The 26,165-nt window shown below is 43.3% G+C and overlaps 1 protein-coding gene across 2 annotated transcripts in view; it reads left to right on the forward strand.

Annotated features, from left to right (window-relative positions):
• Positions 1 to 26,165, forward strand: part of fat3a (FAT atypical cadherin 3a) — a 143,306-nt gene that overhangs the window by 61,057 nt on the left and 56,084 nt on the right. For both annotated transcript variants that reach the window (XM_030066257.1, XM_030066256.1), the window contains exons 3-6: positions 2,390 to 2,451; positions 8,707 to 9,021; positions 9,465 to 9,675; positions 23,183 to 23,322. In XM_030066257.1, the coding sequence (XP_029922117.1) occupies positions 2,390 to 2,451; positions 8,707 to 9,021; positions 9,465 to 9,675; positions 23,183 to 23,322 (728 nt within the window). The remainder of the gene's footprint in view (positions 1 to 2,389; positions 2,452 to 8,706; positions 9,022 to 9,464; positions 9,676 to 23,182; positions 23,323 to 26,165) is intronic.

The following is a 26,165-nucleotide window of genomic DNA, read 5'->3' on the forward strand; positions in this document are numbered from 1 at the left end:
GCTGCCATGTGTCGCATTCCGAAACTATTTATTGTACCACAAAAGAAAAGCTTCACCTTGGAAACTTCTGCAGATTTCTGCTCTCTATCAAAGGGTGAGAGGCATGGCTGATATGTTTAACTAAATCTCATTTGCATGACAAACTCTGCATGCTTCTCCACGTCCCGGATGTGCCACCGTGAGCAGAGTCTCTGTGTCTGTCTGCTTCGTTTTCCACACAGAGTTCTTCGTAGGACTCAGGATGGAGCCGGGAGGTGAAACGTCACTCCTGCAGCTCACACGCCTGTGGTGTCCTCACAGAGAGGAGTGCTGCTGCTGACAGCCCCGTCTCTCCATGATGAGTTTGCCTCTGATAATGAACGATGTGATGTTTTTATGTCTCTGGAACGGACGGTTGTAGCAACACAGGACCAAGATCTGTGCATCTGCAGAGACCTCTCTCTCTGCCTGGATGTTACTGTTCACTGCAAAAAGTCAAAATCTTACCAAGATTATTTGTCTTATTTCAAGTAAAAATGTCTTATTTCTAGTCAAAATATCTCATTACACTTAAAATAAGACACGATCAGCTCAGAAATTACTTGTCTTTAGACAATTTTCACTTGTTTCAAGTGAAAATCTACTTGAAATAAGTGAAAATTAGCTTGAAACAGGAAACAAATTTTGCCAATGGAGCAAGCAAATTTTTACTTGTTCACTTGTGTGACGAGGAAAAATTTGCTTGTTCCATTGGCAAAATTTGTTTCTGAGCTGATCATGTCTTATTTTAAGTGTAATGAGACATTTTGACTAGAAATAAGACATTTTTACTTGAAATAAGACAAATAATCTTGGTAAGATTTTGACTTTTTGCAGTGTTGCGCTGAGCTCGGGACTCCTCTGGCCTTTGCACAACTGGCGTGTCGCTCCCAGCCAATCACAGCGCAGCACGGTACCAGATCAATAACACCACAAGCGACGAAAATCACAGATGCAGAAAAAAGGGACATCTAGCAAAGCAAAAGATCAAGCGGACAAAGCTCGTCCTACAACGGGAGTGAATCTGGGGCTGAGCTTTCACCCGCTGGCGAGCACTGAGGGAGAGGAGGAGGATGAAGAGCGATGCGCTGCTGTTAGTGAGCTATAGTTTGCTGAACAGGATCACAAGTGCAGCTGAAGAGACAATCAAACACTCGTGTGGTTGTGTTCTGATCGGCCCGCTCCCTCCGCTGCAAAAACCGCTTGTTTGACTTCAGGAGAAATCATCTGACAGGCCTCTGGTCTGTTCTAGAAGGCACAGACATTTCCAGCCGCCTCTCTTTAGCTCCACTAAGTTTATGCAAATCTATCCTTATTTTTACAACAGTAGTGCAGCACCCGTTCAAACCCCGCCTGTTCAGAGTGGGTCGATCGCTCAGCCCCTGGTATTGCTGCCTGCAGCTTTCTGGTATAGATTAGCAGAGTGTGACAGTACAATAGTCGCCACTTAATTAACATGTTCAAGTGTCAGTGTGTAACATCACCTGTTACACTGTCACACAAACGGCACCACTCAGAAACATACAGTGAATACACACATCCTTTCCGGGTTGTAGTGTGTGTTGGTCAATCAGTCTGACCGCTCCAGTAATGTTAGTCTGTGTGTGATTAGTGTGTATGAGGGTGTGTGTTTGTGTGTGTGTGCTTGTATGTGTGCATATACACTCAGCAGTACATCGGTCAGGTGTGAACGGAGAGATGGCCACTGTGTGTGTGCTGCGAATGAGTGCTTGGGTTTTGATTTTATTGTAAAATGGTAATGAAAAATTGCATATTTTAGTTTACCATGGCTCTTAATGAGCATGAGCAGCAGCCAGGATGCATACTCTTTGTGAAAATTGACATCTAGGGTACATGTTGAGCAGTGTGACATGTTTGAACGACACAAATCCAGTGGAATGCAGTGTGTGTGTGTGTGTGTGTGTGTGTGTGTGTGTGTGTGAGTGGTCCCTCCTGCTGGAAGGATCACTTGAGGAGGAGAGGTGAGGATAGAGGGATGTGAAGAGGTGTGTTCAGGAGAGTGGTTAAAGAGGTCACTGCAGGGAGAGTGAAGCAGCGTCAGTGTAGACAGAGAGAGAGAGAGAGTGGGAGGAAGAGAGAGGGAGGGACGTGGAGAGCAGAAAACACAGGCGGCCTGTAGACGGACGATGTCAATATCCTAAATTTACAGGTTCAATTTCGTCTTTAAACCACATTATTAGGCTTGAATACATGTGATATTTTTAATATTTGTATGTTGCTATGCAAAATAACTGCTCCTTTGCTGTCTCTTAGCTCATATAATTAAAACAGCAATTCAGCAGTCTAATTGTGTGTGTGTGTGTGTGTGTGTGTGTTTCTTCTAACGTCTTCTCTGGTGTTTCTGTCTCAGGTCTGATCACCACAACCTCCAGGAAACTGGACCGCGAACAACAAGCTGAACACGTCTTAGAGGTGAGGACAACCAGTGTGTGTGTGTGTGTGTGTGTGTGTGTGTGTGTGTGTGTGTGTGTGTGTGTGTGTCTGTGTCTGTGTGTGTGTGCCACACTCAAACATACAGTATGTGTGTGGCTATTATACCTGTGCTCCTCCATATACTCCTCTAATCCAGAAGCTGCCAGCTCTTAGAGGAAAACAAATAGCCTTTCCCACCTTTCTCCCTCTCTCTCTCTCACACACACACACACACACACACACACACACACACACACACCATCCTCATCTCCCTTGCCTCTCTCAGTGGAGGTTGCATTAGCTTGGTGATATAGTGTAATAGAGCTTGTCTGAAAAGTGTAGCATGGGAATGAAGATTGCATGTGTGTGTGTGTGTGTGTGTGTGAGACCAACACACACATACACACTCGCCAGCCCATGCATGTGTGGCTTGGTCTCTATTATCCAATAATTGGAGCCTATCTCACCTATAGCTGCCCTGATTGGAGATAAATGGTGCAAACGCCTGAGTCTTGACGCATAGTTTAGTGTGTGAGGTTTGAATGTATGTGTGTGTGCGTTGTGTGTGTGTATCGTCTCAAAACAAATATGTTAACCCTCTATGAAATCATTTCCTTTGCTAGTGGGTGCTTGAGGTTAGCAGGACTGCACCGTGGCACCCAGCAGAACAGCAGCGTGAGGCAGGCGAGTTAAAGGAACAGACCGCCTGATTCTCACGGCTGATTGGGCAGTGAGGTGAGGCGGGGCAGAGTCCCGGGTAGTCCAGGGCGGCTGGAGGTAGTCATGCTGCAGAGTTGTAGCTGTTATCATGATGTGTGTGTGTGTCCCAGTGAGCTCGGTCATGATTCAGCTCAACATGCCGTCACTGTTATGCGTGTGCACGTCAAAGATGCAAACTGCGACAGGAATATTCAGCAGCCAATGAAATTTGTGACTTGGTAGTAAGGCTGAGCAATTTTATCGATTTTGCGATATATATCGACATTTTGTTTCCCCAGAAAGTATCGATTTTTCAGCCGCGAGTATCGATACATTAAGCCCCATTCAAATCCCCCGTGTTCCGTCTGGCACTCTGCTCGCCGCCCATTTCCCCCATTCGCGTTGCAGGAGAGCGATTAGGTCAGTCAGCCGCTAGTGTCGATGTAGAGCATTTCTAGCAAGTTACCCGTCTAGATACTCTCTTTACACAGACGCCGACGTCTTTCTCTCCCTGTTTACGCAGTCAGAGCTAAGAGATTCAGGAGAGAGGCAGCGAATATAAATCCAGCACCTTCAATCCATGTCAGTGCGCTACAGCAGCGACATAGATTGTGTAACAAAGCTAAGAGTTGCCACTCCGCTCTATTTTCACTGGCTAAAAGCAGCACACTGGCTTAGCTTGTCTATTCAGAGAAGAGGTACCACTTCTTCATCAATTCATCACTGAATTGTTAGGTCTGTTTGATAAGCAATTTACATTTTTAAAATAATAATAATTTAACATATTGTTTAATTATTGGAGTCAAGCCAAACTAATTTTCTCATCACATCTTTGATTCATTTTGTCCAGTATTTGCAAACTGTAGACTCTCTATCTATCTATCTATCTATCTATCTATCTATCTATCTGTCCAGTCAGAGCCATATTTTGCGTAATTGATTGATGCTTTCAGTTTTCAGTTCAATTAATTTAATTCAAGTCAATGGAACACTCACAAGATGTCACCATAATCACTCTGTCCCTTTAAAATCTTTCAGAAAATGATGTAAGTGTATCGAATCGTATCGAATCATATCAAATCGTATCGTTGGCCGAATATCGTATATCGTATCGTATCGTGAGATTAGTGTATCGCTACAGCCCTACTTGGTAGAGGGAAGAGGATGGGAAACGGGACATTTGGAAATGTCTGTGGTCAGATAAACACAGACTATTGAGCTGTAAACAGTTAATGTGCTCTGAGAGTTAACATTAGAAATAGCCGACGTCCAGTTCTCTCTGGAAGGAATACACGGCCTGCGCTACAATCATTAGCCGTCTTTCCACAGTCGTGCCAAAGCAAGCGAGGGCTGTCTTCGAGCCTGACCGTGCTGATGGCCCTCAGCCTCAAGCCAACAACAAACACCATTCACGTTTCCACTGTCGTGCCGATCACCCCGCAGTCTCATCACGTGCTGCGTCAGTGTAAATGTCACACATCCCGCCCACCGGCACGAGAGGGAAATAAAGTTTTTGTTGGACCTGTCCCATTGTGTGTTGGATCCCCACCGCTGCCAGCTCCCTCACTATATATCACATAACATCCTCAAACACCATCGATTTGATGTTGGACATTGTCCTCTGTCCAGATAGAGAGCGGAGCCCTGATGTCCTCGTTTGACCAAGACTGCTGCTTGTTCTCCATTACAAACGCTACAAAAGCGAGCTGCTGCACTGACATCTGTACTTATCAGCTGCACCGTCTCCCCACCTACGACACTTAACCCTCCTATTATGTTCGGGGTCAATTTGACCCCAGCCAATATTTAACATCTCTAAATAAATAATTGACATAATTTTTTTTTGCTTCATATTTTATGAGTTTTCCTAATGTAATGGGTACTACCAGGTAAACATGAAATTCACATGATGATATGTTTTCAATGTCCAAACACACTTTGTAACGCAGCGGTTATAAATAACAAAAATCTGTACTTAGAAATAATATAAAGTCATTAAAATACCAAAAATAATATTTCTTTCCAATTTTAGATCAATCAGTGAGATTTTATGGTGATTTGAATATTTTTCCATAGTGACGTAATAAGAATACTGGATGTATAAGTGGGGGTGGGGGGGAGTTTTGTTTTATTTAAAGGGCTATTTAGGTCGTCAACAAAGAAACATAACGTACCTGACACATAAACTTTGGCAGCAATTTTCGTTATAATAATTTTGTGGAGGTTTAAACTGCTGAGGTCAAATTGACCCCAAACATAAAGGATGTTAGAAAATGTGAACAGGAGGGTTAACTCCACCTCAGACCTCGGTTAGCCCTGTCTGGCCCCATGGGGATTTGGTGGGCCATCAGCACCTGGAAACTGGCCCCGACAGCCCCACTGAGGAGCCGTCAAAGACCAGAGGTGACACAGAAATGCAACTGGACTTGGTACGCATTAGCACACCTGTGTTTGGCGCGACAGTGGAAAGGCGGCTAGTGTCTCTGCACAAACAAAAGCCTCGACCCATAGCCCTAAAAATAAATCAGCATGATGTCCATGTTTGTATTGGTGTCAAAACACTGTGGGAAAATTCATTCTCACAAGTGCAAAAAATTGCATCCGTCTGTGCTCAAGACTTTAGCTTGTGACAGCGGGTGTTATGTGTGCGTGCTAGAAATCTGCCCAAACTTCCTCTTAATATTCACTATTGGGGAAAAAAATCATTTTAATGGGATAGTTCACCCATTTTGAAAATTTAGTGGTGCTATCTTCCTCTCATTGTTACTGGGTGCTGGATACCGGCTGGATGCCGAGGTGGCTCACTGTTCTGCAAGATGCCGATCTGTGTATGATGGTTCCCGGTGTGCGGCACATACTGGCTGCTCCTCACTAGCTGAAGTACATGTTGATGAAATCCACCTGTGCCTGTTTCTGTCCACTGGGATCAGTTTTCTTTACTTACAAACCAGGCTGTGATTTAGAGCATCTAGAGAAATCTATATTTATTTCCCCAGATGCCCACAGAGCAGAAGTAGGGGCTGGTGATGACTTTGCTGTGGTTAAGAGTGTTGAAAGATTTCTGAGTTAGGCGTAATGGTTTTGATTTAAGTGTAAATGGTTTTGTGTTTTAGCTGATAATTCTGTTTAGTTTTGTTTTGTTTTTTTTTGCAGTATTTTGTTAAGCTGAATGAGTTTCCAAATTAGTTATCAGCCAGTTATAGAGAAGTCTTATCATCTCAGCAACCAAGGCGGTGATCACTTAGGTTTGTTTTTTTTTTTTTTTTTTTTTTTTTTGCACCTTTTTCAGTTATTTCAGACACTTTGGTCATAGGATGCACGTTACATTTGAGACCTCCTGGGAGCCGGGAAGGGCCCAGTTTAAATCTCTCAAGAGCTTCACTTGGTCATTTTTAGTATGTTCATTGCTCACTATATATAACCCAAAGCATTATTCTGCATTGTTCAGTCAGACAAAATATGTTAATGATGCACAAGATGAAATGACACAATGAAATAAGAAAATAAAACATTACACATGTGTGTGTAATGTGTTCATTTTCAGTTTCACCCAGCAGAGGGTTTTTTGTTGTAGCTTGGAACTTGCATTGACGTCCTATGCTGTTCCTCAACAAAGTGAGGGCTCAGAAAACATCCTAGTGGGAGTTCCCATTGGGAAGGGCGTCCTAATGAGACGTGGGACTTCTCCCAGTTCCCAGGATGTCTTGAACGCACCATTAGATGCCTCACACATTACATCGATCTGAAAATAGCCCCCTGTGCAGAGCATTTAGTCAAAATGATAAACCTCAGTGTGTCATTCTCAATAGGAGAACATACAATACATGTATTGAATCACACATGTATGATGCACATGAACATGGATGGTGCCATATGCGTAATACCTGTAATATCTATAATCTTATATAAATAACTATATATAAATAACTGCTCTCTCTCTCTTTCTGGCTCTGCCTATAGTAGCTTATATATTCCATACTGCCTGAAAAATGGAAAAGCAGTTGTCATTCCCATTTTCAGTCAGCCAAGGCTGTGCTGAATGGCAGAACTCCATTTGGAACCACTATTTATCTCCTATTTGACTGGGATCCATACATACACACACAGACACACTCAAACACACACACCTCTGCTGTGCTGAGGGCTTTTAGGAAAGAATTTATCATGCTCTTTCCTCCCCATTATGTGTAATGTTGTTCTCTCCACCTCCTGTTGTCATCTATAGTGTCTCTCTCTCTCCACCGCATGTTGAGGGTAACGCTGTAATTGATTGCCGACTCCCTCCACAATCACTGTACCTTCTCATTTTGGCATTTTCTAAAATGACAGATGGTATTCTTAAAAGAAGCCAACCATGAACACTGGGGAAATTAATTATTGCTTTGTATTAAATCTGTGACAAGGTGAAAAGGGCTTTTTCTCCGAGCAAAATTAATATGAATTTAGCTCAGCAGAGAAAAGCCTGCGTCTTAGCTTTCATTGGCTGGCCCCTCCTATAGTTCCTCCTCCTCAGCAATCAGGCTCTTTATCATGTTAGAAGCACAGTTGCAGCTAAATTAATTACCTGTCAAGACGTAAGAAATAAGATACAAGCAAAAGGAGCTCTGCTGTGGCAATGAAACTGTTGTCTTAGCAAATGGCAAAAAACTGGCAGGGAATAGCAGGTAACTGGAATCAGTTCAGACAGCTGCTGGTGCAGTTTAAAGACCACTGGACTGGCCTTTGGGTGCAAACACGCCATTCCAGTCAGCTGCCATGCCAACATGTACGCTGGGTCTGCCAAATGGTGGGTGCTCAGCAGGTATGGCCTTGGCTAGTCCTCGGATGGGAGATCTCGAGGGGAAACTCAATTGGCTGCTGGAGGTGGTGTTGGCAGGGGCAGATTGGGGGCAGTCTACCTTCTAAAAATCCCAATGGGCTGGTGCAGTGACGGGGACACAGTGCTGTAGGAGATGCTGTCTTGCAGATGAGATGTTAAAATCCCCAAGAAATGACATCACATGACTTCTACGTCCTGTTAAGCAGAGTATCTTCAATAGTGACATCATCATCAACCAATAAAACCTTTGCAAACCTTTAAACATCCTCTCTCGTCCCCCACCGTATCGCCTCAAATGAAATTGTGTTACTCTCCCAAACTGATATCCTACTGCTCTGCACTTGTGAATGATTCCTCCGTGCACCAAACAACCTGTTTGAACAGGAAATACATCAAATCAAGAAAGTAAGAGTCCACTTCCTGGGGTCTGTAAACGGAGGTCCTGACTCACTGTGGGCATTAAAGATCCCCTGCGCACTCATCTCAAAGAGTAGGGGGGTTCCCCAGTGTCCTGGCTAACGTCCCAACCAGGCTGCCTCCATCTGGCCACCTAATCATCCCTAAGTGTAATTGGTGCAGTGATTTCCTCCCTCTCCGCCTCAAACTGATGTGTGGCGAGCATTCTGGCTATTAATTACCTTCTCTAAAGATGCTTGGCGTGAAATGCACGGTTATGCTCCTTAGGCACTCATGAAGTGTGTGTGTGTTCATGTATCTCTGTATCGCTGTCCCTGCAGGTGACGGTGTCAGACGGCGGCCCGAGTCCCAGGCAGAGCACAGTGTGGGTGATGGTCCAGGTCCTGGATGAGAACGACAACAAGCCCACCTTTCCCGAGAAGGTCTACCAGGTCAAGCTGCTGGAGAGGGAGCGCAAGAAGAAGGGCGAGTCCATCTATCGGGTGTTCGCCTACGACCGTGATGACGGGCCCAATGCGGACCTCTCCTACAGCATCATCGACGGCAACGAGGACGGGAAGTTCTTTATCGACCCCAAGACGGCGGTGGTGTCGTCGCGCAAGGCCTTTACCGCTGGCAGCTATGACATCCTGACTGTATGGCAATTTCCAGTGTTTTATTCTGAGTGTTTGAAGGTCCTTAAGAACTTTTCATTTTAGAGATGTAAAAACTTCAAGATGCAAAAATGTCAAACTTTGAGAAGCCAGTCACTGACGCACTGACATTTTGGCGAGGCGCAGTGATGGTTTCTACGCCTACTAGTCGGATCAGGCACAGTTTAGGGCACTGTCATCCTTCTGAAATCTCAATCAACCTTCTGAAAGCCGAGAAAATTCATGACTCCTTTCAAGAACATGCGAAAAAAGGCAATGAATAAAGTAGCACATATTACATTTTTTGGGCTCTCACTCAGTAGCATGGAAGTCAAAGCATCTGTTTTGTTTCTTTTGTTTCTCTTTTGTGCTATTTCAGTTTATTTTTTATTGTTCTGCCTCTTCACTCGAAGATGTGATGTGTGTCTTTACCTCGTCTTCTGCAGATCAAAGCCACGGACAACGGTCGCCCTCAGAAGTCGTCCACGGCCCGGCTTCACATCGAGTGGATTCGCCGTCCTCCTCCATCGCCGCTGCCACTGCTGTTCGATGAGCCCTTCTATAATTTCACTGTCATGGAGAACGACAAGGTGGCTGAGATTGTGGGCGTGGTTTCCATGCAGCAGGGCCCCTCCCTCTTGTGGTTTGACATCACAGGTAAAACTACCCGCAGGTGACGGTGAAACTCTGTCAGTCAATGGAGAGGGTTTTCTGCAGGACAAGGCTGGGTGTGCCCGGGCTCGGTGCATGGTGTGTGTTGGGCTGACGATGTTGGTGTGTGTTGATGTACATGAGGTGCAGATCAGGTTCTGTGGCCTCGCTGCATGATTCGTTATGCACCGCCCATCCCACAGTCCCCATTTGTTCCAGCCACCAGGCTTGTATGCCCAATAGAAACTGAGATAAACAGGAAATATCAACAATATTAGGCGTGCCATTCAGGTTTCGATTGGATTCGGCTCCTAATTTATCTGTAAGATAAATCTTTAAGAGACTCTTTAAGAGACTTACTCGTAGTTTTATTCATTCATGATTTATCTAGGTCTTCTCTTACTGTTGCTGCTTAAGGGGGAGGCGCCAGCTCGCTCTTAGTAAAGAACATTATGACAAATTTTAAAGCCAGTGTGACATTCCCCTCTAACAGTGTGAAATGCCCAACATGGCACACTTAAATCCCTTTGATCCGTCAAAGTTCACTTTCATCCACTTGAAAGGCTTAACAAGATTATGTCATGCCCAGTGCACTAAGCCCAATTTTGATGGCATTATATATCATGAATACTCTGGTATGGTAAAATGTATTTGATTTATTAATTACAATCAGTACTTTTTTAAAATTATAATTCAATTAATTTCTAATGTTATGCAATGTAGGCTAGTGGATGAACCTCAAAAAAGTGCTTTAATTCTGGAGATACTCCTACCACAGCTAAGACAAAATACAACAATGTTTTTTAGCATCCATAAGGTCTCCCATTTGAAATTATTTTAGGGCAAAATTGGTTCATATTTCCTTATATGACATTAACAAGAAGAGGTAAAAAACAAAGCCATGCTCCTTAATGATAAACTCATGTAGATTCACAGCAGAAGGTCCGAGAGCTCTCAAACTTAAAGGGTTAGTTCTTTTTTTTTTTTTTTTTTTTTTTTTTTTTTGAGCTGTATGAGGTTCCTGTCCGCAGTCAGTGTGTTACCAACAGTAGATAATGATCGATGGTGCTGCAGTTTGGAGTAGCCGACAGGAGTGTACAGCTGTGGAAGAGGGCAGAAGCAAAACGTATTTCAGCCACCATAAAAAAGGCACACCTAAAAAAATCGGTTTAAGCGCACGGCGTATTTAGAATATTTTTACCTGGCTGTTAGGCTTTGTTCAGACTGCAGGCAAACCAGATTTGTCTCTCAGACCAGATCTTTAAGACACAGTTATTTATAAGTGTTCAGATTGGATTTGTGTGTCCAGACATCACCAGCCTAGTCGCACGGGTTGCTATGGTAATGATGTAGGCGTCAGTAACTACATGCGCTGGTGACGCAGGTTTCCAACAGCAGGAGAAATGTCCAGACGCTGCCGGCAGACAGTTTATTTCAGCGTCTGTCCACGGACTTTTGCCCTCTGTGTTTTCCTGGGTTTAGAAACTTTAGATTTGGCCCTGGCAGTCTGTACAAGGCCTCAGACAGACCTTTCCTTTCCATTTTCTCACCTGCATAACTTCCATATTCCTTCACATGAGCAGCTGAGCCGCGGAGCTCTCCAAGCTGCAAACTGCTGCAGGTAACACACAGACTGTGGAGAGGTGCGTCATAAAACCCCAATGCAAAAAGTCCAATCTAACCCTGAACATACTGGCGAGGACGTGTCCCCACTCTCAAAATACAGTAGGAGTCACTAGCACGATGTATGCTGGAGATGCAGACTCATAAACACAACATTAAATTGAAGTTTTATGACAAATGTACTTTTACCCATTTTAGCAGTAAAATATATTCATACAAGAATTGCTTTACTTTATGGGAGACCTCAGGGATGCTAAACACTGTTGTAGGTATGTCAGAAGTTGGGGTTCCTTCCCCCCAGCCTGATACTGTGTGTGCACTGACAGTCTGCCAGTCTTAATACACACACACACGCTCTGGGCACCAGCCAGATGGACCACAGCGAGCAGGACAGCATTTCCCAGAATGCACCATCCATCTTTCCTTTTGCTGTCGCTGCGCGGTGACGATCAGTGTGTATCCAGGTGGAGATACCTTCTGGCTCGTGCTTCTGGCTCTCCATGGCTGTCCAGCTCTCCCTGCGTCTCTCTCTCTCTCTCTCCGTCTCCATGTCTCTCTGCACCGCCGCATCGCTCTTTACTCCACATTTAGAAAATCGCATCTCTCTCTCTGTCTCTCTCTCTCTTTCTCTCTCTCTCTCTCTCTCCCTGTCTCTCTCCCTCTCTCTCTGCCTCTTATTTCTTAGATTTTCCTCCATGTTAAAAACAATAGTTCACCCATTTTGGAAAATATGACATTATCCCCTTTACGTATTTAATTGTAGGTACAAGCCCTGGTAACAGAAATAAAGAAACTTTAGTAACTCTTTGGAATCTGAGCAAATTCACTTGATTTCTTGGGGGTAAAAAAAAAAAAAAAAAATCCGATGCAGTTAGCAAATTAGCGAAACGTTACCAGAACGTTAAAAAAAAAAATGCACAAAAATGAACAAAATATCTACTAATAAAAATATTAAAGATATTAAAAAAAAAACAAAAAAAAAACAATATAATATAAAAACTGTATATGTAAAGAAAATATAATAATATAAAAATAATTTAAAATATAGTAAAGCATTATGGACAATTAAAGAAAAGTACATGGATGTGACCGCAGATTTACCTTCCAACTTTAAGACAATTACAAATAAATAAATAACCAGATAAATAAATAAAAATAAAAATAAAAATGTCCCCCAGAAAAAAAAAGAAATAAAGTGAATTTTGTTAATCAACAGATGTAATAGATTGGGTATTTATAAATTAAATTATTCCTCTGATTATTCATTTATGCTGACATTTCACAATATGATTATCTGACATGCGTATATTTATTCATGATGACATTTCAGTTTGTCGTTTATGTTTGCATTTATTTATTTGTTTATCACAGTCCAAACATAGAGCCCAAACACTTCTCAGTTCAGCCCATCTGTTTCTCTTCGTCTCCATCCTCCTCCTCCTCCTCCTCCTCCTCCTCCTGGCCTGTCTCTCCTCCCTGCCGGTCTCACCTTCTCTCTCCTCTTTCTCCTCAACGCTTCGTGCCTGGAAGGTCCCAGGTCTTTCCGTGAGATGTTCTATATTCTGCACAACGCTTGTGGCAGGAACTGTTCCTCAGAAGGTATCTCGCTTCCGACTCCCTGCTTCCCCTGTCCTGTCCTGTGGCCTTGTTTCCTTTCCTGCAACCTTGTTTCCTTTTGCCTTAGCCTTGCTTCCTTTCTTTTAGCCTTGTTTCCTTTCCTTTCCTTTCCTTTCCTTTAGGCTAGTCTCGTTTCCTGTAGCCTTGTTTCATCTCCTTTCTTTTAGGCTTGTTTCCTTTAGCCTTGTTTCCTTTCCTTTCCTTTCCTTTAGCCTTGTTTCCTTTCCTGTCCTTTCCTTTAACCTTGTTTCCTTTCCGTTCCTTTAATTTAGCCTTGTTTCCTTTCCTTTCCTTTCCTTTCTTTTCCCTCTTTCCTTTCCTTTCTTTTCCTTCAGTTTCCTTTCTTTCCCTTTAGTTTCATTTTCTTTCCTTTTCTTTCCTTTCCCCATTTCCTTTCCTTTCCGTTTCTTTTCTTTTCTTTTCTTTTCTTTTCTTTTCTTTTCTTTTTTTTTCTTTTCCAGTCCAGTCCTGTCCTCTGTTTCGTCTTTGTGATGCTCTCTTCATTCTCCCCTGTGCTTCTCTTCATCAGTGCTGCTCATGCCTTCTTGTGGTTGGTAAACCACACGAGAAACCACACAGACGCTTGGCCAGTGTGTGTGTGTGTGTGTGTGTGTGTGTGTGTGTGTGTGTGTATTGTGTGTGCGTGTGTGTGTGTGTGCGTGTGTGCGTGTGTGTGTGTGTGTGTGTGTGTGTGTGTGTGTGTGTGTGTGTGTGTGTGTGTATGTGTGTGTGAGTCACATTAAAGGATAGGTTCAGCCAAGGCTCTACTGGAATGCTGATGCTCATCATTTCTAGCCACACACAGCAGAAACTGGCCGTCAGCTTCAGCCCAGCAGGCCGCTCGTTCTCACACTCAAAACACTCAGCAAACATGCACTTTCTGAACGTTTTGAACAGGAAACTCACAGCACATTCACATACTTTCACTTCAACCCGGACCGTGGAGTTTCTGTCTTATAAATTCTGCCTTTGCTGTGGAATTGTGTTTCCTGCTGGGTTGTGGATGTGATGCAGCAGAGCGATGCGTCTCCTGTCACTGAAGGCCCCTGCAGACTGCATGTCTCTCCGCCATCGCAGGCCAAAGTCGACAAAATGTGACAAAGTCTTCATTCGCTGTGCGGCACGCCCGTTATAATTAAAATGTTCTGCTTCTGCAGTAACAAAGTCGTCGCTATTCACAAACCACAGAACTAATAATTCACTGTGTAAAGCAAACATTTCCCCGGGGAATACTTTACCGCACAGAGGCTGTTTTAGGGGAAAGGACTCAGGGATTCAAGGGAAAACTAAGCTAATGTGGTCGGTTTTATGACAGTGACTGGTGTGAAGTTTGAAGTCTCTGAAAGTTCAGTTTCATATTGTAGTGGAATGAATGGAAGCCAACCAACAGATGGATAAAATATAACAACTGCTTGCTTCAGGAAAAGATAAGCAGAAATGTGAAGTTTATGCATTTTGTAGATATTACCCTAAACATGCAAAATCACTGGTGCAGTCTCTTAATATGGCCTGTGTGGAAAAACAGTGAACCTGTCCTTTAATGTCCAGGGCAGCTCTCCCTCACTAGACTTAATAGATGGGAAGGTTTGGAGACAAACTATCAGACCTCAGCAACAGCTCCTTCTAATGACCTGTTGTTAGCAGCACTCCACCTACACAGACACACACATGCACACACACATGCACACACACCACCCACTGGTTCCGCTATTAGCAGTGAGCGGTTGAGCAGCAGGTGTGAAGGTGATACACACAGCACATAGCAGCTAACACTGTCTACCTGAGCAGCAAGACAGCAACATTACATGACTGACACCTTTCACTGATGTCTGTATCTGGAGAATACACTCAGTGTCCACTTTACCAGCTCCACCTGTACAATCTAATGGAGTTCAGGTCAGTGGCTCTGCCATAAATTCTACCTTTTAATGAAGTTTATAATGTTCAGTTTGTGTTGACATTGTGGAGAATGTCTCACTTTAATTCTGTGTTTATTACTGAGGTTGTAGTTTGCAGAGGTCTTGTACTGGACTACATTATATTGAGGTGTTTCTTATTTTTTGTCCTCCCTATTTATATACAATGAGGGGGGACAGAATAGTGGAAACACCTCTCAATAAAATGCAGTCCAGTCCAACAGCAGCACTATGAGCTCAATGCCAAACATAGAAGTGAATGAACACCTCTATCACTGTGACAACAAGAAAAGCTGAGCATTATAGGCAGCAGGAAAGGAAACTTTATGGCACAAACAGTTGGATTGGATTGCAAACTATTTTAGCAAGCAGAGGCTATGTCGTTGTGGGTTTTTTGGGACACTGAACACATCAGTTTGGGTCCTGTTGCTACAACCGTCCGTTACAGGGTTGGTTACAGAGATATAAAAAACATGGCATCGGCCATTATTAAAGACAAATTGAATGTAAAACAGACAGGGCTGTCAGTAGCAGCGCTGCTGTCTGTGTGGACACACACACACACGTGTGTGAGCTGCAGCAGTTCAGCGAGACAGCCATCACACTCAGGTAGAGGGAACCAATTCAGTCCAGGTGTAACAACCAGCAAAATAAATTTTAATGTGTATAGAGAAACAGAGGCAGGAAGAGAAAAAAAGGAAAAATGTGAGAAAAAAACTGCATGAACAATAGATGGAGGAGAAATAGCAAAGAGAAGAAAAGAGACGAGGTGATAGAGAGCAAGAGAAAAAGGTGTATGGAGGTTGAAAAAGAGGAACAAAGCTGGAGAGAAGGCTGAAAACGATAAAGGTAAGCTGAGGAAAGAAAAGGCTGGTTTTGGAGGTTAGCGGAGGAAAGGAGGGATCGCACACTCAAGGAGAGAAACGCTGTGTACTCGGCGTGTGATGGTGGAAGGAAAAGATAAGTGAGTGTGTCCTCGGAGGAATATGTCTGCTGAAAGAGAGAAAAATGGAAATTACAGGACAGGAATCAGAGGAAGGTTTAAGCTGAGGAAACAGCAAAGAGGTGAACAAGGCCAAGATCCACAGGGCGGGCTGAGGACTAATATATCTAACGAGAAAAGAAGAAAAGACAGAACAGGCTGTTTGCGGGCCACCTTAGAGTCTGAAAATATCTTCAAAGTGCATCAGGCAGCTTTTACTCTGGTTGCAGTGAAACCTGATGACAGGGAGGAAACTGTTGATGCTGTGAAGTGATGTGGGCGAGCTGAATGTCCTTTCTTTAGGGAGTTTAACACCTAACAGTCCGCTTCCTTCTTGCTGCTTTGCCCTGGTCAGCGCTCACACAGCCCCAGTAACAAATACCACGCAGCCAAGTGGGACTTTCATCTACTGAACAGAATGTTTTCGAGGGGAACTGAGATGCAGAAATAACACCAAACAACAGAGCAACAGCAGAACCACGGATCAACAACGCACGGCGACGGCCATCGTGGTTTTTATTGCACTGCTTAGACGTTCTTACTAAATATAAACAGCTGTTCAGTCTGAGCAGTAGAGGCTATACTGCAGGGATGCACCCGAATCCGAATCCATAATCAGCAAGAAACAAACAATGGCTTTCTGATGAGTAAATTACCCTTCTGGACATTCTTCTAAAAGTTTAGATAATTCTTATGATATCTTGGGGTTTACTTGTGAGGGATAATACTCCTTTTACTGTCTTTCTGTCATCCGATCCTCGACTTTGAACCTGAACGTCGCATGACAAAGCACACAGCGGTTGGACCTCCACCAGAACAACAGACAGTAACAGTCACAGTGCACACATAATGCAAAACCATGCCTAAACTTAATAACACAACAACACACATACAGACTAAACAGGGAACATGAGACAATCAACAATGAACTGGGCTCAGTGATGGTCGGTCACCCAAAAGCATGCTGGGAAACTCCGCTGACCGGCGTTCACTCAGGCATCGGTCAGAGAGATAGAAGTCCAACACATTTTTCCTAAACCCTGTGCAGTTTTAATAAGCAGCAATTTCAGTCATTTTATGTTTCTTTATGGTTAAAAATCCAACAATTAAAAAAAAAAAAATCACTTTCAGTTTTAGCCATGCCCACTTTTGTCCCAAATCGGAATCCATATTATTTTGCCCCAAAACAAATATAAATACAAACAGAAGTACGGTAACACTTTACAATAAGAGTACAACAATTAATGTTAGTTAAGTCGTAATTAGTGTCAGTTAAGTCGTAATAAACATTAAGTAACAGTTAACTAACCGTTAACTAATGTGTGTAAGAATCATGTACTAATGCTGTTCATGCTAAAGTATTAATTTAGATGTTATTTAAGGGTTACTGTAGATATTATTAACATTATTATTAACATCATTAAGTAACAGTTAATTAACCATTACGGCATTAACTTAACGTTAACTAACGTTAATTGTTATACTCTTATTGTAAAGTGTTACCACAAATACAAATACACATACAAATTGAAATACAAATAGAAACAGCGGAGCCTCCACACACCTCTAGTATGTTGTCAGACAGTGTGTGAACAAAACCTGCTGCGAGGAGACGATACCAAAGCAGAAGGCCGGCTCTCACTAACCACACAGAGGAAAGGTGAGGTGTGTATTTGATGATTAGGGATGGATTTGGTGGTTTTTTGTTCACTTCCTTCACTTGCGGTTGGATTCCATTCTCACGTGAAACGAATCGCACCGCGGTTCACTTGCAACCAGACATATCAGGAGGCTTGTGGCTTACCACTTTGGGCTGAAACAGGGTTTGTGTGTTCTCGCCTCTCCAAACGAGCCAAACTCACCAAGTAAACGCAACGTGGTCCGATTTGAAACGGGGGGGTTGGAGGTGGTGAAGCCATTCAGGAAGCTTTCTCTGGACAGGGCACTCTCTTCAGGATTTTCCACTTAAGTTTGGAGTTGGCACTTTGTGTGTGGAGATTTCCCACACTGACCATACTGACCCTTGAATTTCATCTGAGTAAACACACTCACTCTTTGTGAATACAGCTAAATTAAGCGATTTAAAGTAATAATGCGTGGGATTTGTACAAGACCATTTTTATGATACACAAATAATGATTGCCACCACAGCAGTGAGCTCTCCTAAAATGCAGAAAAAAATACAAAACTGAGCGGAGCCTTTTTTTTTCTCTGAGGAAAAATGAGGCTATTGATGCAGACTTTTCTTCTACAGTTTTTCGTTACAGTCTTTTATGTGTTTAACTCAATTTTTCAAATTAACTCAAATTTTCAAATTGACTCGATGAAACTTAAAAGTGTGCTTCCTCTTTGATCAACTTTGAGTCACTGCAAAAAAAAAAAAAAAAGTAAATGCAACAGAGAGAGAGAGAGGCAGAGAGAGCAACAGCCTCTTTGCTTTCATCAGGCATCATTGAACCATATTAAACTCTAAAAAGCACAGTCAGATGATACCATGATGACAGTACATGCACACACACACTCACACACACTGGTTTAACTATACTTGGGGACGTTGTATTGACTTACACTCATTCTCCACGGCCCTTCTCTAATCTAAGCCACAACCAACTTATGCCTAACTGTAACACTATAGTGTGTAAATGGCCGAAACATGATTTTTTACACTACTGATGAAATGTTCCCTGTTCAAAAAGTACACAAAATAGGAGCAGCACAAAACCAATAACAAGCCAGCAACCTTTGAAACGAGCTCCCGTGGAAGAAAAGATAAAAAAAAAAAAAATTCAAGCCGCCACTGTTTGGTTTCTCTGTCAAATTCATCAATTTATTTACCGAAATGTCCTCACAGGAGCAGTAGGTTCTCAAAAGTTGGTCCTCACACGTGTAGCCAGTGGAAGAAAAAATACTTCATATTGCCACTCAGGTAGAAGTACGGTTCCTCTGCTGGTATTTGACTGCAGTAGAAGTAGAAGTAGTGCAGTAAAAATCTCCTGCAGTAAAAGTACAAAGTGAAAAGAACAGTAAAAGTTAAAGAACACACTGCAAACTACATGCTTTTAAAGGGGCATTACGCTAAACTGAAGTGAGGACCCTGTAGACTCAACTGACACATGTGGAATAAGCACATCATATGATGGTTGAGTCTACTCAACTCACTGATATTTTTCAACTTTTTTCCCCAAACGTATTCCACATTTTTGCCAGTTGAGGCTGAATGCAACAAAGTAGAAGCAGATTCCTTTTGTCATCTTTGCTGACTGAGCTTTTATTGTGAAAGGGCCCACAATCTGTCACTGATCAGTTGTTCTCTGTGATGGATCTGATTTAAAATGTAGTGAAGGACAAGGAAAATTACTGACTTCAAAAATAGTCCCAAAACTACAAGTACAAGTACAGGAGTAAATGTACTTAGTTACTTCCACCTCTGTGTGTAGCTAAACAAGCCCACACACACACCAAATTTTCTTCAACACACACCAGTTGTCTACTTACAGCTCAGTCACCACAACCCAAACCAACAGGTGCTCCACCTAGAGGCAAAGAAGGTGAGGTGAAGATCCCAAAGCGACACACACACACACACACACACACACACACACCGCTGGCCGTCTCCCGCTCAGTGTGTTTGTTTCTCTGCGTTAAGCTGCGCTGGAAAGGCAAATGAAACCCTTTCTAAGTGAGCGGCAGTGGGTTTTGAGCCGCCTCTCGGCTGCGGAGCGTTCGGTTTCCTCTCTCTGTAATTTTGCCTCGGCAGAGTTTTGTTTTTGTGTTTTTGACCTTGAGCCTGGAGCTGACTCCTGCCAGACGCTCTTCCTCCTCCCGGACGCTCCTCTTCCTCCTCCCGGAGCTGTCGGGCCCTCGCGGCAGATCAGACGCAGCAGCTGGGCACCGCCCTCCACAACCAGCCAGAGATTTTGGGAGAAAATATTTTATGACCAAATGAGCCAAAATTATTGGAACAGTAGTAAAATTTTTGAGGAAAAAGGTGAACAGGTGAGGTGAGAACAGCAGTGAATAGATAAACGAAACGAGGAAAGTATGAATGAAAAATAGGTTGTTTATATTATGGTTGTGGAAGAGCATTAAGGCCACACAAACAAGCAAAATGAGTTCATTAATGTCTGATTTTTTTTCTGAATTTTTTGATTAAAGTCAAATTCAGACATTTTCTTCCAGAATTTAGAGATTTTTTCCGAATTCTGTTTTTTTTTTTTTTTTTTTTTTTGGGTCTGAATTCTGGGACGTAAATCAGAATTCAGACTGAAATCTGAGACAGCATTCTGAGAATAATCTTAGAACATAATTTTTTTTGTTGTTGTTTTTTTGTGGAGCCCCAGTCCTCTTCCACATTTGGTCCCACATTGATCTGTTCATGGTGTAAAATAACAGCCCCGGTGTAGCGACGGCCCTGCTGGCTGCTCAGTGACACAGCGGTGGCAGCAGGTCAGGCATCACTTGAAGCTCTCTCTGATCGCCTCTGTCGGCCTTCATCGTTAACCTTTCTCGATCTGCCGCAGGGTGAACAAGATATAGAAACCCGTGTTACGTGATGCTGAGTCACTGACTCTCCCCACGTTTTGGACTGTTCTAATCTGTTGTTTGATCCATCCTTGTTAAGTCTGTAGATGAATGTTGTGTGTTCATTGGTCAGGAGCTCTTATTAGCCGTCTTTCCACTGTGAGCGAGGGCTATCTTCAGCCAGACGGTGTTAATGTCCCTTGGCCTCAAGCTGCGAGAACAGAAGCTGTTCGTGTTTCCACTGTCGTGCCGATCGGCCCGCAGTCTCTTCCTGTCCATTATATATCGCATAACATCCTCAAACACCATCAATTTGATGTCGGACATTGTCCTCTGTCCAGATAGAGAGCGGAGCCCTGATGTCCTCGTTTGACCAGGACTGCTGCTTGTTCTCCATTACAAACACTACAAAAGCGAGCTGCTGCACTGACATCTGTACTTATCAGCTGCACCGTCTCCCCACCTATGACCCTTAACTCCACCTCAGACCTTGGTTAGCCCTGTCTGGCCCCATGGGTGTTTGGTGGGCCATCAGCACCTGGAAACTGGCCCCGACAGCCCCACTGAGGAGCCGTCAAAGACCAGAGGTGACACAGAAATGCAACTGGACTTGGCACGCACTAGCACGCCTGTGTTTGGCGCGACAGTGGAAAGGCGGCTGTTATGTAGCCGTGTGTAAGTGGAAGAGACGGGTCAAGGAACATGTTTTTAGAGCGACCACAGCTCTCTTTAGGAAAACCAGCAGAACTGCCTCACTGCAATTATTGTGATTTAGAAGAACTGAGAGTTTAGCAGAAATATCACCAAACTGGGGAGGGAACGGGCTTGTGGGCTTCTGTACGAAAGAAGACTCTCATGTACACACACACACACACACACACACACACACTCACCCATGGCTGAATGATGGAGAGCTGCAGTCTAAGCTGGTGCTGGGCTGAGGTCATGGATTTATTAGACAGAGACGCCACCGAGGAATCCCTTTGAGTCTGCTCCGCACATGCACGCGCGCGCACACACACACACAGACACACACACACACGCACACACAGACACACACACGTACAACCACACTGGCATGTAGACTCGCAGACGGTGACACATTCCTCTTCTTTATCACACACACACACCACAAATAACCCCTGCATATACTCCCACTCCTGCTCAGACTAAATGACCCATTTAAATCAATTTGGGTTGTGAGATGAGACTGGTGTTTAATTAAGGCCTGTTCTTAGCGGGGTAATTTCTGATAGGGCAGTTGCCATCACAGCTTCACCAACAGCGAAGCTTTTAATTTGCTGCCTTCATTAACCCCCCCACCCCCCTTGTTATTGTGGTATGAGAGAGGAAAGACTCACAGCACACATCACTTTGGTCTGAGGACCTGAGGCTGCCTTGCACCAACGGGGGTTCATTTAATCTAAATTTGGTTCTAATTTGTTCTAAACAGGTGGAAAATGAGTAAATGAAGGAGAGCTCTGTTGCACACTTTGAAACTAATCCTGGTGTAAATCCAAGTTCAACGGTTTCAACCAAAATTAAGCGATATCATTTGAACACAACAAATCCGACGTCGATATAGCATCACTGATCCTATGTATGCTTATCCTTCTGCAGTGTTTTTACTAATTTTCTGATTTTTTTTCCTTTATTTTTTGAAATTTGTGGCAATTTTCTTGAATATAAATTTCTTGCCAATTTTCAGGTCATTTTGTGCTGATCTGCCGTTTGGTTTCTAATCAGGTTTCAGTGGATAATGGATTTATTAGATAGGGACGCCACTGAGGAATCCCTTTGAGTCTGCTCCGCACACGCACACACGCACACGCACACGCACAGATTTTGTGTTCCCAGTGCTGCTTGCATGGTCAGTGTTTGCGTGTCGGCTCGTGTTGATGTGATCCTCTGCTTTTGATTTTGGTTTGCATCAGTTTGTGTTGCCGGTGTCTGTCTCCCTCCTCCTCACCACGACACCCACTCCCAAGCAAAATCAGTCAAAATGAATGGGATATGTGTGTACAACAGTGGTGTCCATTTACACGGCATTCATTCCAACCAGTGACTACAGCATATCCTTTCACCTTCAACCAGAGGACGAGTCAGGCTGATATAGATTCTCGGGTCACTATAAGACACGATGGATTTATATTGACGTCTGTGGGAGAGAAAAAAAGCTCATTTTAAGCCACACATGGTAATGGGACATGGCAGAAACAGACAAAAACAGACAACATAAACAGACCAAAGAGGCAAGTTCACCATGTTACAGCTGTAGTAGGCAATTTCACATGCTCACCACCAAATTTCCTTAGATTCCCAGGACTTAAGTGCTTCCTCGCAGCTGTTTAGGAGACAGTTTCAGATTTCACTCGTTCAATCCATCACATCCTGTGTGGGCAAGATTTCCCAATAGTGACCAAGAGATGAATTTGGGTAAATAAGGTGAATGTGCAGTTTCTCGGTGGGGATGAAATGCTCTGTCGTAGCCGCACTCGGTGATTCATGTGGACTAAACGTGGACTAAATGTCAAAGAACAGCGGTTCCCAGACCAGTCCTCGAGGACCGCCTGTCCTGCAGGTTTGTGTTTCGGCTCTGCTCTGTCACAGCTGATCCATGACAGGGACAGGGCAGGGAGTTTTTGAGGACCGGTTTGGGAACCTCTGCCATAGGACATGATGTAAATAGAACCATTGAGAACCACTGTTTACAACAAGACCATGTCTGCCTCTTTGTGTGCTTGTGTCTGTGTGTGTATAACTTCATCAGAAACCATGTGCTTTCTGAATGTGTGTGTGATCGAAGCTCTGTGCCCCTCCGCCCCCAACCCTGACCTTTTGTCATGTGAACCAGGTGGGAACAGCGACAATGTGTTTGATGTGGAAAAGGCCGCAGGCACCATCATCATCGCCAAGCCTCTGGACTCCGAGCAGCGCTCCTTCTACAACCTGACAGTGGAGGTGACAGACGGGACCAACACCGCCTACACACAGGTGAGCACGCCACGGGGTGATGTGCTGCAGGACCGAGAGCCAAATGGCTAATTAGTGTCGCTGATGTTGCATTATGACGATGATGACGATTTATACCTTATCGGCTGAAATTTTTCATGCATCAACAGAATCCTCAATTTTAACAGGACATAACAAAAAAGATATTAAGACAAAAAAACAACAAAAAAATGCATGCATTTACATAACATTACAATCACTGTGGATGAAACTTCATCATGAGCAGACATCTGATCAGGGATTGCACTCCTCATTTAACTTCAGCATTGACTGAAAAACAAAAGAGGTAGTTTTCAGGGGGTTGTCCTTCAACAACAGTTTCTCATTTGGTGAAGCAATTGATATTTTAAAGTCGTGGTCTAAACACAACAACAGTAATGGATCAACTGGATGCAATTTTTGCTTGCACTTGCGTAGTGCAGGTGGAAAGCAGAAGAGGCTCAGGGTCTGGCCGTGTACATGGTTTGGTCGAACGGATTTATAAAAAGAGTTGGAGGCAAGAAAGTTTCCATGATAACTGTTGCAATCATGCCCACTCTGCTTGTCAGTCTGCTTTTTGCAGTAAACAGTGTGATGATATATGCTGCTGCAGCCTAATTGACCCTTCCTGCCAGACTGAGTTACCGTTGGCAGGTCAGACGAGGTTTATGTGCTCAGAAATGAAATTCAGAGTTGGGCCACTCAATGTGTTTATTCCCACAGTTATAAACAAGCATACACATGTCAGCGTCTTCTGCTGAGTGTAACCAGGCCGGGGCCTCAGCAGATATGACCTTCGAAAAGGCGACTCCGCCATGTTCGCCATGCCAAGACATTTCCAGAAGGAACACGCTTTAAACATCTTTCTTTCAGTGTTGGTTCCCACACTTTTAATCAAACATGCACGTTATATACCAAAACGTTCAGCATCTCCTGCTGAATCCAACAATGGAAGCTTTTTACGGCGCGTCTCACCGAAGTTGTTGGCGTCACCCAGGTTGTGTGAGGATTAATTAGCTGTGGAGGTAACTGCTTAGATAGATAGGAAAGCAGGGCTCTGGTCAGGCTCAGGTCACGGTAAGTCAGCCTCCAACTGTAGTGTTAACTCAACAAAACAACATTTTATGAATCCAACACAATAACTTACCTTCAGCCAAACATATGCTGTGCTTGTTAGTTAATTAATATTCATTCGGCTGTGTGGTGGGACACACAGTCGCATCCAGAGGAGGCTTGTGGCTTGGTCCTGTTTTGAAGACACTGTACAGGTACAACATTTCACCATGTTTTTTTTTTGTTTTTTTTTTGTCAAGAGGCAAGAGCATAAACCCCCTAAAACACCTCAACATCTCCAGAAACATTTACTAAGCTGCAGTTGGCTGGTTTGCGTTTAGGGGGATGGGACATAGGATCGGTGAGTCGGCCAATGTGACAAATCAGCTCGTGGTTCTGCTCTCGCACTACAAGAGCAACAAGAAAAATATTTAATAGTTGAAAATGATCCACGGATTGAAACTGACTGGGTAGCTGCTGGAGTTGGATTTTGCATTTTTCTATTAAACAATAGACAGGAAGTATAGTAACGACTGGTTGAGCCAAAAGAATTAAAAAGAGAGGCAAAGGGAAGCATGACAGACTCTTTGACCATCTCCAACTTTAGGGTGATTTAACGTATCCACTATGGCGATGTATTAATTTGGATTTCATAGTCTTTTACTTTTACTGTAATTTCTGCAAAGTGTTTTTTTACAGTGTACAGTAGCCAAGTAGGGAAGAAGAGTGAAAAGAAGTCCACAAGTTTTTAGTTGTTTTTTTGATGAGTAGTAAGAGGGAACAGAGAGAAATGGTCCATGTTGGAGTCTTATGATCCTAAAATGATGATGATGATGATGATTAAGTTAAAAAAAAAAAAAAAAAAAAAGTTAATTTGCAAGATTTTCAAGATCATTTCTTTTTTTTTTTTTGGCTTTTTAAGTATTCAGGTCACTGTGGCATATTACACACACACACACACACACACACACACACACACACACACACACACACAGCATATGATATGTGATATTAGCATTTTTATAGAATGGGAAGGATTGTTCTGACATGGGGAATGAGTGAAAACACTGTGTTCCCTCTTTAACACACACACACACACACACGCACACACACCCTAGTCGTCTTGTCATTTTCAAGGACAGTCGATTTCGACGACCGGGCATTAAGACCGAGAACAACGACATTTTTATGCATTTCTTTTGTATTCATCTGCATCCTGGCAGTGACTGTCTCTCTGTCCTGTTAGCCGCTGCTTCGCTCTTTAACACACACACACACACACACACACACACACACACACACACACACACACACACTCTGAGGCGAGGTTTCCAGGCTGGTGTGGAGCTGTAACACTATTTTCAGCTCCTCTCGTACTTAGAGCCTTTTTCACGTTTCGATCTTTGATCTTTTCCCCCTCGGCCATTGTCTCAGACACTCTCACCGTTCTCTGCTCAGTGTATCTGCCCTTGCATTGAAAAATAAATAAATAAGTAAATAAAAAACCATAGAGCTGGTGTGAACACGTGTGAGGGCGACCACGATGGAGGCAACGCCGCTTGGCTGCAGACAGGAAGAACACTGCAAAAGCAGCCCTTCTAGAAATAAGCCAAATATTCCTAAATCTACTCAAATTGTCTTATATTGAGCAAAAAAATCTGCCAAAGGGGTAAGAAAATTTTACTTGGCTAGAATTCTTAAAACTAGCAAAAAAGGAAAAAAAAAAAAAAAAAGTCTAGCCACTACAAGACCATAATGGGCCTTAAAACTAGACAAAAATGCCAGAATTTAAG

Source organism: Myripristis murdjan, chromosome 13 (genome assembly GCF_902150065.1).
Source record: "Myripristis murdjan chromosome 13, fMyrMur1.1, whole genome shotgun sequence".
Lineage (NCBI taxonomy): Eukaryota > Metazoa > Chordata > Actinopteri > Holocentriformes > Holocentridae > Myripristis > Myripristis murdjan.